Here is a 14,379-nt window from a genome sequence, read left to right on the forward strand (position 1 = left end):
TGCCTGTCGCTATCAGCAGTAGATAACATATTGCCTGTTGCTATCAGCAGTAGATAGCATATTGCCTTGTTGCTATCAGCAGTAGATAGCATATTGCCTGTTGCTATCAGCAGTAGATAGCATATTGCCTTGTTGCTATCAGCAGTAGATAGCATTATTGCCTGTTGCTATCAGCAGTAGATAGCATTATTGCCTGTCGCTATCAGCAGTAGATAACATATTGCCTGTTGCTATCAGCAGTAGACAACACATTGCATGTTGTTATCAGCAGTAGATAGCATATTGCCTGTTGCTATCAGCAGTAGATAGCATATTGCCTGTTGCTATCAGCAGTAGATAGCATATTGCCTGTTGCTATCAGCAGTAGATAGCATTATTGCCTGTCGCTATCAGCAGTAGATAACATATTGCCTGTTGCTATCAGCAGTAGATTGCATATTGCCTTGTTGCTATCAGCAGTAGATAACATATTGCCTATTGCTATCAGTAGTAGATAGCATATTGCCTGTTGCTATCAGCAGTATATAGCATATTGCCTATTGTTATCAGCAGTAGATAGCATATTGGCTGTTGCTATCAGCAGTAGATAGCATATTGCCGGTTGCTATCAGCAGTAGATAGCATATTGCCTTGTTGCTATCAGCAGTAGATAGCATATTGCCTATTGTTATCAGCAGTAGATAGCATATTACCTGTTGCTATCAGCAGTAGATAACATATTGCCTGTTGCTATCAGCAGTAGATTGCATATTGCCTTGTTGTTATCGGCAGTAGGCCTAAATAACATATTGCCTGTTGCTATCAGCAGTAGATAACATATTGCCTGTTGCTATCAGCAGTAGATAGCATATTGCCTTGTTGCTATCAGCAGTAGATAGCATATTGCCTATTGTTATCAGCAGTAGATAGCATATTGCTTGTTGCTATCAGCAGTAGATAGCATATTGCCTGTTGCTATCAGCAGTAGATAACATATTGCCTGTTGCTATCAGCAGTAGATAGCATATTGCCTATTGTTATCAGCAGTAGATAGCATATTGCCTGTTGCTATCAGCAGTAGATAGCATATTGCCTGTTGCTATCAGCAGTAGATAGCATATTGCCTTGTTGCTATCAGCAGAAGATAGCATAATGCCTGTTGCTATCAGCAGTAGATAACATATTGCCTGTTGCTATCAGCAGAAGATAGCATATTGCCTATTGTTATCAGCAGTAGATAGCATATTGCCTGTTGCTATCAGCAGTAGATAGCATATTACCTTGTTGCTATCAGAAGTAGATAGCATATTGCCTGTTGCTATCAGCAGTAGATAGCATTATTGCCTGTCGCTATCAGCAGTAGATAGCATATTGCATGTTGCTATCAGCAGTAGACAACACATTGCATGTTGTTATCAGTAGTTGATCGCATTACATGTTGCTGTCAGCAGTAGATAGCATATTGGCTGTTGCTATCAGCAGTAGATAGCATATTGCCTGTTGCTATCAGCAGTAGATAGCATATTGCCTTGTTGCTATCAGCAGTAGATAGCATATTGCCTGTTGCTATCAGCAGTAGATAGCATTATTGCCTGTTGCTATCAGCAGTAGATAGCATATTGCATGTTGCTATCAGCAGTAGACAACACATTGCCTATTGCTATCAGTAGTAGATAGCATATTGCCTGTTGCTATCAGCAGTATATAGCATATTGCCTATTGTTATCAGCAGTAGATAGCATATTGGCTGTTGCTATCAGCAGTAGATAGCATATTGCCGGTTGCTATCAGCAGTAGATAGCATATTGCCTTGTTGCTATCAGCAGTAGATAACATATTGCCTGTTGCTATCAGCAGAAGATAGCATATTGCCTATTGTTATCAGCAGTAGATAGCATATTGCCTGTTGCTATCAGCAGTAGATAGCATATTACCTTGTTGCTATCAGAAGTAGATAGCATATTGCCTGTTGCTATCAGCAGTAGATAGCATTATTGCCTGTCGCTATCAGCAGTAGATAGCATATTGCATGTTGCTATCAGCAGTAGACAACACATTGCATGTTGTTATCAGTAGTTAATCGCATTACATGTTGCTGTCAGCAGTAGATAGCATATTGTACCAGACCTATTTTTTAGCGTCTATTCATCAACACTTCCAACATCCACCAAAATGAATCAAATCAGTTAGGACCTGATAGTTCTATGTGGACATTTACATGTCCGCATAGAAACAGTCGTATAAAACGCATATTTATTTATTTATTTATTTATTTATTTATTTATTTATTTATTTATTTATTTATTTATTTATTTATTTATTTATTTATTTATTTATTTATTTATTTATTTATTTATTTATTTATTTATTTATTTATTTATTTATTTATTTATTTATTTATTTATTTATTTATTTATTTATTTATTTATTTATTTATTTATTTATTTATTTATTTATTTATTTACTTCATCAAATATAAACATAAATTGTCACAAACGTTACGACAAAATGGATAAGTGTTTATCATGTTTATAATATTGACCGTTACCTTATTAAAAGTCATGTTTATAGCTGAGTTACGCATGTGCACAGGCGTATTTTATATACCATGTGCCCGAGCGGGTCTCAGCTGTACTTGGTGTCCGATCAATGAAGCAAATTAATGAATCATTCATTGAAAGAGTGGCTGAGACGGGGAAAACGACGTTATACGATTGCCCAAAAAATCGACTATGAATGAAAGCAGGCTGCTCATCTTTACAGTGTACTACAAACATGATCAGATAGCAGTCCATTTTCAGGTGTGATAGGTAAGTGAATTAATTGCATGGGCAAGAGCAGCCATTTTTCAGTAGATCTCAACGAAAAAAGTTTATTCCAAAAATTTCAATTGATTCCGATTTTGCGTTTTCGAGTTATGCATAATTTATATGTTTATTACACTGCTCCATCTGTCCATGGTTGTAATTTCTTTCTGGTATACCAGAACTTAATTCAAATGTCACGATATTTTTGCTAAACGAATTAGGCTCTAATGCAAAAATTTTATTTTAGCCAGAGGTTTCCAGTGGTATAAAAATCTCAACTTTTTTTTGAGAAAAATCGAGGGATATGCTGTTGATCACAAAATTCCCTTTTAACATGTTTAAAGGCCCATTCAGTGATTTGCTCATCCAGACGATTGTAAAAATCATCAAAATTCAGATTGTGGTAGCCTACCTATATGATTGTCATAGATGTGCCAACATTAGCCTGCTAGGGGTTCAGCCGAAAGCCGTGTATAAAGACAAAATAAGGCATTTACACTGTAATTTATAATACTTACAGTATAATTAGCTATATTGGGGCTTCAACTTCGTCAATACTGCTGTTTTCTGCCAAATTTGTCATTTTGAAAATACCAAATGACAATTTGAATGACTTATCCTTCACTTTTAAGCAATTTGTAAACAATTTTAATTTTTGTTATAGGCCTACTTGCGCTATGATCACTGAATAGGACTTTAACTATGGAACATCCAGTTTACGCTTTCCGCGTTCGTTCCCTCCTTTTCTCTTTCTTTGCCTTCATCCTCCACACCCATACGGCCCATGGCCTAATGCTCACCATACTAAACTGATGTTTTTGAGGATTTGATTATTAAAATATGAACTTTTCTTCACATGAAGGTTTTTGGGTTTTATTGTCTTAGGTCAAAGAGGTTTGAGTAACAAACAATAAAGATATGCTAATTATGTATGAGAAATGTTGCGAAATTGTTGTTTTTCCAAGTTGTTTTGGATACATCAATAGCCTTCTCGCATCTAGTATACATCCAATATCCATAGCGATAATATTAATTTCATAAAAAATCAATAGCATCGATTACAGATTTTGGGTATGAAATTCTAATTACTTTTTGGCCGACGTATCATATGGTTCAGTAAGACTCTGTTTAATTAAACGGGTCTGCGATTGATGTTGAACTTCTAGCTAATAATACACCAGACGTTGTTCCGTTCATTACTCTATCGATAATCGGTTGTTATACCTTGTTGCTATGGATGCAATCACAAAAAGGACAATTGCATAGTTAATTATGCTAATTAAGAGAACTTTTATGCGGTCTTTAATTCCTTAATTAAGACATTTTTGATCACATCGGTGATATCAGAACGAGTGGGTTAAAAGCAAAATTCAGTTGTGAGCAATTATTTCTCCTGTTAAAAAATAAATGTCTTTTATGTTAGATTGCTTTTAACGACTACAATTGACATTTGTTTATGTAGACTGAGCAAAAAGGTATATACAATAAGTCAAACATTCTTAAAACCCTTGTTACCACATACTATATAACCAAGCAACTCGTCGGTGAGATGTTCAAGTTGGTATACATTCACACAGATCCCACCAAAGACCTGACAATTTTAGGTCTTTGGGGGAAAAATATACGCGAAATGTCAAAATTTGCAAATGATGGACGGCTTTTCTTCCCAGCTACATACACCTTAAGTATATCATTAGATTTATAAAGTTTAGTTCGAGGACTGAATATCAAAAATAAAAAATATATAAATTTTTTATTTTTAATACTTTGCCATAAAATTTGAATTATATCGTGAATTTCAACAAAATTATTTGATATAAGGACATTCCTCGTATTCAGAGCGCAATTCGATATTTCTGATGTGCTCTCATGCCCCACAAAAAATACTGTGCAAACGTTGCTATCCGATAACAAAATAATTAATAATAACAATAATTACAGTCCAACTTCAATGTTGTATTTGTTTGATATCGTTCATAATAACAAAAAATCTTTTTTATTTCAGAATCACAAAACTAGCCGAATCATGACGCTTCCGATTCTTTCTGAAGAAGAACGCACTCTTATGCAAGCAGTCCACGAGGGAGACGTCAAGACTGCCACTAGATTGATAACAGAGGACAGAGTTGCTGTCAATATTCAAGATTGTTTGATGCGGACTCCTTTACTACGGACTTGCTATCTCCAATCCCGGCAAACCAGATGCACGCTTGCAAAACTGCTTCTCAAAAATGGCGCCAATATTAATACGACAGACAAGCATGGACGAACTGCACTCATGACAGCATGTATGGAAAGTGACCAAGAAGATCTTGTCAAAGTCATGTTGGGTACCTTTGATGTTGATCCAAATGCTCGCGACGAAAGCGGGAATACAGCATTGATGCATGCTGTACGAGCAGATAACGTTGAATCGGTAAGAACTCTTGTTACTTGGAAACCACCAGCAGGATCACCCAACAAAGTCATAGTCGATCTGGGAGACAACGAAGGGATGTTCCCGCTTTTACTTGCGGCAAAACAACAAAACCCCGATATTTGTGAAATTCTTGTGAGAGACGGTGATGCGCCATATGATGATATTCCAAGCCAGTGGAAAAAATATCTTCCTCCGGAATACCGAGGTGGGAAGAGAAAGCCCCTTACTAACGATCCGTTTGAAAAGTATAGACACCAAGCTCAAGATATACTGAACACACCATTCAGACCCCCGATGGCTCTTAACATTGATCCTGACGAGCTTGAAGAGATTCCAAACGATGTTATGTCAGATAGGGAAGGAGAAGAAACCAGTAAAGAAGCAGATGAAACTGTAAATAGTTTGGAAAATAAATCTGATAAATTTTATCCATGGATGTCAGCCATGGCTGTGACGAGATATATGAAAAAGATGAATAAAGACAATAAAAATCAAAATAATAGTGATGTTTCAGACGAAACTGCTGTTGCAGTAGGAGTTGGAGCTAGTGGTAAAGAAAATGGACAGAGTAGACCTGGGTCAGAATCATCTGGTGATAAACCAGAAGCCACAGATACATCGGATGACGAGAATAAAGAAAATGGACAGAGCAGGCCTGGGTCAAAATCATCTGGTGATAAACCAGAAGCCACAAATACATCGGGTGACGAGAATAGAACAGAATCGCCCAACAAGGAAAAACAAGATTCTAACAATCGCCCCAAATCGACAGAATCTAAGAAAGGAACGGATAAAGAAGCTGATCCTGACAAAAACGATTCTGCAAAGTCTTCCCAGGACGACGATCCAACCAAGCAAAAAGAATCTGAAGTGCCACAAGATCAGGATAATCAAGATAAGCAGAGAGGAAAAGATGGGAAAGAAAATGGAGATCCCAAGGAACAAAATCCAACAGAAGAACAAACTAAATCAAACGAAGACAACCCCAAAAATGCTAATGACACTGGCAAAGAACTAGACAAAGCAAAATCCAAAGAAGAAAATCCAAAAGAAGCTGATGAGAAAGCAAAAGCCAAAGAAGCTGAGAAAACAAAAGGCAAAGGAGGGTGGGTTGACCAACCTGAAGAAGTGGGGGAGAAAGAACCAGAACCGCCACCCATGCCCGCACCTCCTCAAAAGCGTAAAAAGAGAACGGGTGCTTATAAAACTAAAGGAGGCCGGGTTATTTATCCAAACGCCCAAAATGATCCACAATATCAGAAAATACTTGATTCAAAAAATGGTGGCGGTGCAACTGGATCAGGACCTGGTGACAACAGCAAACGTCAGGGTCATGGAAAACGATGATTAAGTCGTAATATACCAGTGTAAATCCCTATATAGCTGTAACACTTTTTAAACAGGTTAGGAGTTTAGCCAAATTTGGATTATTATCTACATGTACCTTTTCAGAAAGAGGTTTCATATTTTGAAATCTATTCTCCTATACATCACAAATCAAAATAAAATCAACACCGCCCCTTTGGTTTACAATTTGTCACATTTTGAATTTGTATCTAAACGCATCCTAAACACTTAAATATACGTCCAAAACACTTTAAATGCCACCGTTTAGCTAAGCACATGTTTTGATATTAAACATCAACCTGTTTATTATCTAAACACAAGCTATAGCTTGTGTTTATATTACACACAAGTAGATGTGTGATATCTAAGCATACGTTTAGTGTTTATTAAGTGTTGCTCTGCTGTTTTTGCAGTGTATATAATGTAAACACAAATTGAGCATGGTGATAACTTGCGTTGAGTTTATTTTGGATTATGTGATGTGTAGGAGAATATAGGTTTCAAAATATGAAACCCTTTTCTGAAAAGGTACACATGGATAATAATACAAATTTGTTTAAAAGGTGTTACAACTAAGTATTTACGTTTTCGACATCATTCGCAAAAGGTTAGAAAAAGTTACCATTTTTTTAAGGCCCATTCAGTGATTTGCTCATCCGGACGATCGTAATCGATCAATCATCGATCATCAAAATTCAGATTTGGGTACCATATGTCATTGTCATAGACACGATAGATGTGCTAACAATGTAGCCTGCTAGTGGTTCAGCCGAAATAAGACATTTTACATGAATCTGTAATTTATTATACTGCGGACAGTTTATAAATTAGCTACATGTATTTGAATGGGGCTTCAACTTCGTCAATACACTGTAAAATAGTGTTTAGCGATTAAACACTTTTCTAAATACAATTTTGCCACCACTTTGTAAACATGTTTAAAAGCTAAACATCATGTGTCAAATTTTTCAACATTGGTCAGTGATGGTGTTTAATTTCTAAACAACTGACATCCATATTCTAAACATAACGTTTCTAAACACATTCTTGCCACCACTTTCTAAACACTGATTTTACAGTGTACTGCTGTTTTCTTCGTTTTTTGCCAAATTTGTCATTTCAAAAATACCATATATAACAATATGAATGACTCATCCTTCACTTTTAAGCAAAAAAAACCCATTTGCTCGCGACGAAAGCGGGAATACAGCATTGATGCATGCTGTACGAGCAGATAACGTTGAATCGGTAAGAACTCTTGTTACTTGGAAACCACCAGCAGGATCACCCAACAAAGTCATAGTCGATCTGGGAGACAACGAAGGGATGTTCCCGCTTTTACTTGCAGCAAAACAACAAAACCCCGATATTTGTGAAATTCTTATGAGAGACGGTGATGCGCCATATGATGATATTCCAAGCCAGTGGAAAAAATATCTTCCTCCGGAATACCGAGGTGGGAAGAGAAAGCCCCTTACTAACGATCCGTTTGAAAAGTATAGACACCAAGCTCAAGATATACTGAAAACAACATTCAGACCCCCGATGGCTCTTAACATTGATCCTGACGAGCTTGAAGAGATTCCAAACGATGTTATGTCAGATAGGGAAGGAGAAGAAACCAGTAAAGAAGCAGATGAAACTGGAAATAGTTTGGAAAATAAATCTGATAAATTTTATCCATGGATGTCAGCCATGGCTGTGACGAGATATATGAAAAAGATGAATAAAGACAATAAAAATCAAAATAATAGTGATGTTTCAGACGAAACTGCTGTTGCAGTAGGAGTTGGAGCTAGTGGTAAAGAAAATGGACAGAGTAGACCTGGGTCAGAATCATCTGGTGATAAACCAGAAGCCACAAATACATCGGGTGACGAGAATAGAACAGAATCGCCCAACAAGGAAAAACAAGATTCTAACAATCGCCCCAAATCGACAGAATCTAAGAGAGGAATGGATAAAGAAGCTGATCCTGACAAAAACGATTCTGCAAAGTCTTCCCAGGACGACGATCCAAAAAAAAAAAAAGAATCTGAAGTGCCACAAGATCAGGATAATCAAGATAAGCAGAGAGGAAAAGATGGGAAAGAAAATGGAGATCCCAAGGAACAAAATCCAACAGAAGAACAAACTAAATCAAACGAAGACAACCCCAAAAATGCTAATGACACTGGCAAAGAACTAGACAAAGCAAAATCCAAAGAAGAAAATCCAAAAGAAGCTGATGAGAAAGCAAAAGCCAAAGAAGCTGAGAAAACAAAAGGCAAAGGAGGGTGGGTTGACCAACCTGAAGAAGTGGGGGAGAAAGAACCAGAACCGCCACCCATGCCCGCACCTCCGCAAAAGCGTAACAAGAGAACGGGTGCTTATAAAACTAAAGGAGGCCGGGTTATTTATCCAAACGCCCAAAATGATCCACAATATCAGAAAATACTTGATTCAAAAAATGGTGGCGGTGCAACTGGATCAGGACCTGGTAACAACAGCAAACGTCAGGGCCATGGAAAACGATGATTAAGTCGTAATATACCAGTGTAAATCCCTATAGCTGTAACACTTTTTAAACAGGTTAGGAGTTAGCCAAATTTGGATTATTATCTACATGTACCTTTTCAGAAAGAGGTTTCATATTTTGAAATCTATTCTCCTATACATCACAAATCAAAATAAAATCAACACCGCCCCTCTGGTTTACAATTTATCACATTTTGAATTTGTATCTAAACGCATCCTAAACACTTAAATATACGTCCAAAACACTCTAAATGCCACCGTTTAGCTAAGCACATGTTTAGATATTAAACATCAACCTGTTTATTATCTAAACACAAGCTATAGCTTGTGTTTATATTACACACAAGTAGATGTGTGATATCTAAGCATACGTGTTAGTGTTTATTAAGTGTTGCTCTGCTGTTTTTGCAGTGTATATAATGTAAACACAAATTGAGCATGGTGATAACTTGCGTTGAGTTTATTTTGGATTATGTGATGTGTAGGAGAATAGGTTTCAAAATATGAAACCCTTTTCTGAAAAGGTACATATGGATAATAATACAAATTTGTTTAAAAGGTGTTACAACTAAGTATTTACGTTTTCGACATCATTCGCAAAAAAGGTTAGAAAAGGTTACCATTTTTTTAAGGCCCATTCAGTGATTTGCTCATCCGGACGATCGTAATCGATCAATCATCATCAAAATTCAGATTTGGGTACCTATGTCATTGTCATAGACATGATAGATGTGCTAACATGTAGCCTGCTAGTGGTTCAGCCGAAATAAGACATTTTACATGAATCTGTAATTTATTATACTGCGGACAGTTTATAAATTAGCTACATGTATTTGAATGGGGCTTCAACTTCGTCAATACACTGTAAAATAGTGTTTAGCGATTAAACACTTTTCTAAACACAATTTTGCCACCACTTTGTAAACATGTTTAAAAACTAAACATCATGTGTCAAATTTTTCAACATTGGTCAGTGATGGTGTTTAATTTCTAAACAACTGACATCCATATTCTAAACATAACGTTTCTAAACACATTCTTGCCACCACTTTCTAAACACTGATTTTACAGTGTACTGCTGTTTTCTTCGTTTTTTGCCAAATTTGTCATTTCAAAAATACCATATACGAGGGGCAGTCAGTATGTTTTAAGAGTTGACTCGTGACGTCATTTGTGGATTGTTTTCATGGCATTTCTCAATGATTACATAAACACTGTACCTTTGTCTTTCAAACAACACATGTACAAATTATATCATACACATGATTACGTAACAGCATTAGCATAAAATCAATAGTCTAGGGACACTGCCAAATCACGCAAAAAGGCGGGCCTTTTAAATTGCAGAAAAAACACGTGTTTACAATGTCCGAGAACAGCAAAAGTACCGGTACAAGGTGCATATGGCTAGTTTTGGGCAGGAATAAACACTAGGTCCTCAGTTTGCATTTGGTAAAATATGAGACTTGCCATTAAACTTTGATAGAAATAGGACGTCTGGAAACTTCAACAACTTTAGGGCTTGAATGGAAGCGAAATTATTCTGCAAAAATGGCGAATATGAAAAAGCAGTTATTACAAATTACATCAATTATCTCCAAAATGAAACAGACTAAAATATAATGACTGGTCACGTATGAGAGCTGGTACTCAGTGCGATGATAACTGGTGCAAATCAAACAACAATCTGCGCATGCGTAGGTGGGATGACCGATACAACATGGTGGAAATGCACGAAAATTGCAAAATTCCATGTAAATATGGCCTAAAATATTACAAAATGCTATGAAAATTGTAATTTAAATATTCATATGAATTTTTATGGATGATCTCAACCCGAAATGAACAGAAAAGTTTTAAAAATAAATTTCTCATTCAAACGATGGCCTCTCTCTTTGTACCACTACTTTTTGTATAAATGTAACAATGGTAGAATAACAGTTATATTTTAATCACGGATTCAAATATTTTCTAGGGAGACTCCCGTTTAAATGTTTGGAGATTAGTCAACAGAACTGGCAAAAAAATTAAATTTCCACGTTTGCTATTTTTGGCAATATCAAGATTTTTAAAGAAAGAAAAGCCTTGTTTTTGTCAAAAATATGACATATTTGACCACGCATTTTAAATAAACTAAAACCTTTACAGCCCAACAAACATGGTTTAATGAACTGGTAGTTTGTGTTCTATTACTGTTCCAAAAGGCAGCATTCTCCATTCTTTAATTCCCGAGAAAATATAGAAAATACAACAATACTTCATTTCAGCCTCTTATTTCCCTTAACAAAAACGACTCAATTTCACCAGGTGACTCTAGACCATTGATTTTATGCTAATGCTGTTACGTAATCATGTGTGATATAATTTTTACATGTGTTGTTTGAAAGACAAAGGTACAGTGTTTATGTAATCATTGAGAAATGCCACGAAAACGATCCACAAATGACGTCACGAGTCAACTCTTAAAACATACTGACTGCCCCTCATATAACAATATGAATGACTCATCCTTCACTTTTAAGCAAAAAAAAAATTCACTTGCACTGGGATCATTGAATGGGTCTTTAATGTCTGAATACGACATTATGTCGAAATGGTCAAAATTGCTCCGTTGATCTGACCAACCCAACAAATGTGGCTGATTCCATTTAGGTGTAAATTGGGACATCATGTGTAAACATTACAAAATGTGCCAAAAAATCAGGTTTGAAAAACAAATTAAAAAATGTCATGTTATAAGATCGTACATTTATGGCTTTGATACATGGCTGATAAATAAATAATCAAACAAATGGATAATTGATTGCTTGATGGATTGGTTGGTTGATTGATTAGTTGAGTTCATGTTCAAAATATTACATATGGATGTAAACTGAAACTCTTAGAAATTATTGTTCTAAAATGCATTAAAAACCTGCTTTGTCCTTCCGTAAATAAGTTCATCAGGATTGTCAATAAATATCATTTGTAAAATTTCTTATAAACAAATCCAAGTGATTGGGTAAAATGATGTCAAATATACCAATGACGTTTTGTTTTGTGCTACATCGTAGCACCTTTTCAAATTGACTGACCAAAGTTGTTTTGGGTCTAAGGCTAATGAGAAGGAGTATTGGTCATAGATGTGCGGCAGGAAGTGATTTCCTTCATCTCGGTTTATTGTGTTGGCCCTCTTTTTCCGTATCCAAATCCCTTATTTTGATGTGTCTTGAATTTCTGTTCAGCTCTCTGTCTTTCAAATTCTTGATCTTGGACATATCTCCTACACCTAAACCAAATTTGGTATATCCCCTGCCTAGTGATTGGCTCTAAAACTCACACAAGTGCCTATAAGAAAGGAACTTTACCAGTTTGTACTGTATAATGTGTTACGAATCGTTAATGACCAAAAACACTTTTTTCCTAGATTCACTTTAGAATGCACAACAAAACACACTGTTTAATTAAGTTAACAATATCTGAATCTTTTAATCAAATGAAAAGTATAATTTAAAACAATAATTTTGTGAGTGAACATAAATATATACAATCAGTCAGAATCAATCAATTACACTGTGTTTAATAATGTAGTACTACTTAGCCAGCAGCAACCTTCTTGTTGTTGTTGATTTCAAAGTTCTGATGTATAATAGGCCTATCCCGATTCATCGTCCTGCGAAGATCACTGTTCAGCGAAGTCCACTGAAGATATTTATAACCTTTGTATAAAATCCTAGCACAGTTGACTATCTCCAAAATGGTGCTAGGATTTTCACTTTTCACACTATTCCTTCAGGAAAACAGATCTCCCTGTTTCCACATAGGCCTATACATTGACAGATGTGTTGTTTCATAAATCAGACTTCAGTAAGTCGACAGAAGATTTAGAATAGGCCTATAACATAAATTCCTTTCTTGGAAGAGGTATAGGCCTACGCACTTTGACGTATTCTAGATCATCTCCGATATTACTGGATATAGTACTTTGACTAGACCTACATAAAATATTTCTGGTTCGCAATTTCCACAAGCCGCGGCTACGGGACGCCAGGTAACCTCGGTATTTTCTTGTCAACCTAACCCTAACCCCAACCCTAACCCTTATTACTACTTACTGTGCAACTACAATAGGTTACCTGGCGTCCCTTGCCGTTTCTCAATTTCCTTCCTTTGGGTCAAAACCACTAAAAACGAGCAATTCGGATTTCCAAAAATGGGAAAAATAAAATGTTATTCTAGTCATAACATATAAAATCAGAGATAACACTTCGAATTCTGACCCAGACAAATATGAGCACGTAATATTGTGAACTTTTTATTTTATTTATGGCACTTACAAGTAACCTAGCAAAATTGACTGCTGTAACGTACGTTACCTTGGTTTGTAAGACTCAGCAGTGTTTTTGTCAGTGAGGGAAGCGTATTACTAATGATCGGTTTTCACTATTTGAAATGGATGTTTGAACAGTGCTTCCTTCAACCCAAAAGACTTATTTCACCCTTACCATTGGTATCCTATGACATTTACAAGTAAACTAGCGAAATTTACTGCTGTAACATACGTTACAACTGGTTCGTTAAATTCAGCAGTGTTTTGTCAGGGAGGGAAGCGCATTACTAATCATCGGTTTTCACTATTTGAAATGGATGTTTGAACTTGCTTCTTTCAACCCAAAAGACTTATATCACCCTTACCATTGGCATCCTGGAGTGAGTGTGAATTTGAATACATTACAGGGTATGTGGAATAAGTAATCTAATATCCATCTTTCATAATTTAGACTATTATCTGGTACTTAGAGAATCTTATGCAAGTATTGGATCAAAAAGTTTCTTGTGTAATGTGTTTGACATATACCATCATATAATTTCCATAATGGTTCCTCATATTGCATTGTGTCACTGTTAAGAATGGTAACGTATGTTACAAATCGTTTACATACTCATAGAACTCAAAAATATAAAAATGTTGTACATTGCTAGTCGTGCAAGGGGCGCTAGACGGACTAAATATTACATGCAGACGGAGTCTGTTGTGATTTTCTTAAATTTGATCATGGTCGTACAAATACTGGTAACGTATGTTTCAGTAACGGATGTTTCATTTAAACTTCTAAAATTTCCACATGTTCTGTTAATGATAGGCCTAGCAGTTCAACCAAATTGTTTCACTTTTATCAGGGTATCACGTGCTAATGTTTACTACCTACCAGGTACCATATATTCTACCGTTTGATTTTTAGAAAATTGGTAACGTATGTTACTTTCCTTAACCATACGGTCATAGATCATGGTACTTTGTCTTGCTTTTCTCTAAAATGGATACCCACA

General features: G+C 36.0%; 2 protein-coding genes across 2 annotated transcripts; both read left to right on the plus strand.

The window, feature by feature from the left end:
- The first annotated feature begins 2,671 nt into the window (after nt 1–2,671).
- On the plus strand, nt 2,672–6,788 carry LOC140156000 (uncharacterized). Its single transcript, XM_072179060.1, has 2 exons — nt 2,672–2,789; nt 4,792–6,788. The coding sequence occupies exon 2, from the start codon at nt 4,813–4,815 to the stop codon at nt 6,550–6,552; it is 1,740 nt and encodes a 579-aa protein (XP_072035161.1). The 5' UTR covers nt 2,672–2,789; nt 4,792–4,812; the 3' UTR covers nt 6,553–6,788.
- Nucleotides 6,789–7,698: 910 nt separating this feature from the next.
- Nucleotides 7,699–9,552, plus strand: LOC140154764 (uncharacterized). The gene has a single exon (XM_072177330.1). It carries the CDS (start codon nt 7,699–7,701, stop codon nt 9,067–9,069), a length of 1,371 nt encoding a protein of 456 aa, XP_072033431.1. The 3' UTR covers nt 9,070–9,552.
- The last annotated feature ends 4,827 nt before the right edge of the window (nt 9,553–14,379 follow it).

Source organism: Amphiura filiformis, chromosome 6, assembly GCF_039555335.1.
Source record: "Amphiura filiformis chromosome 6, Afil_fr2py, whole genome shotgun sequence".
In the NCBI taxonomy this organism is placed as follows: Eukaryota; Metazoa; Echinodermata; class Ophiuroidea; order Amphilepidida; family Amphiuridae; genus Amphiura; species Amphiura filiformis.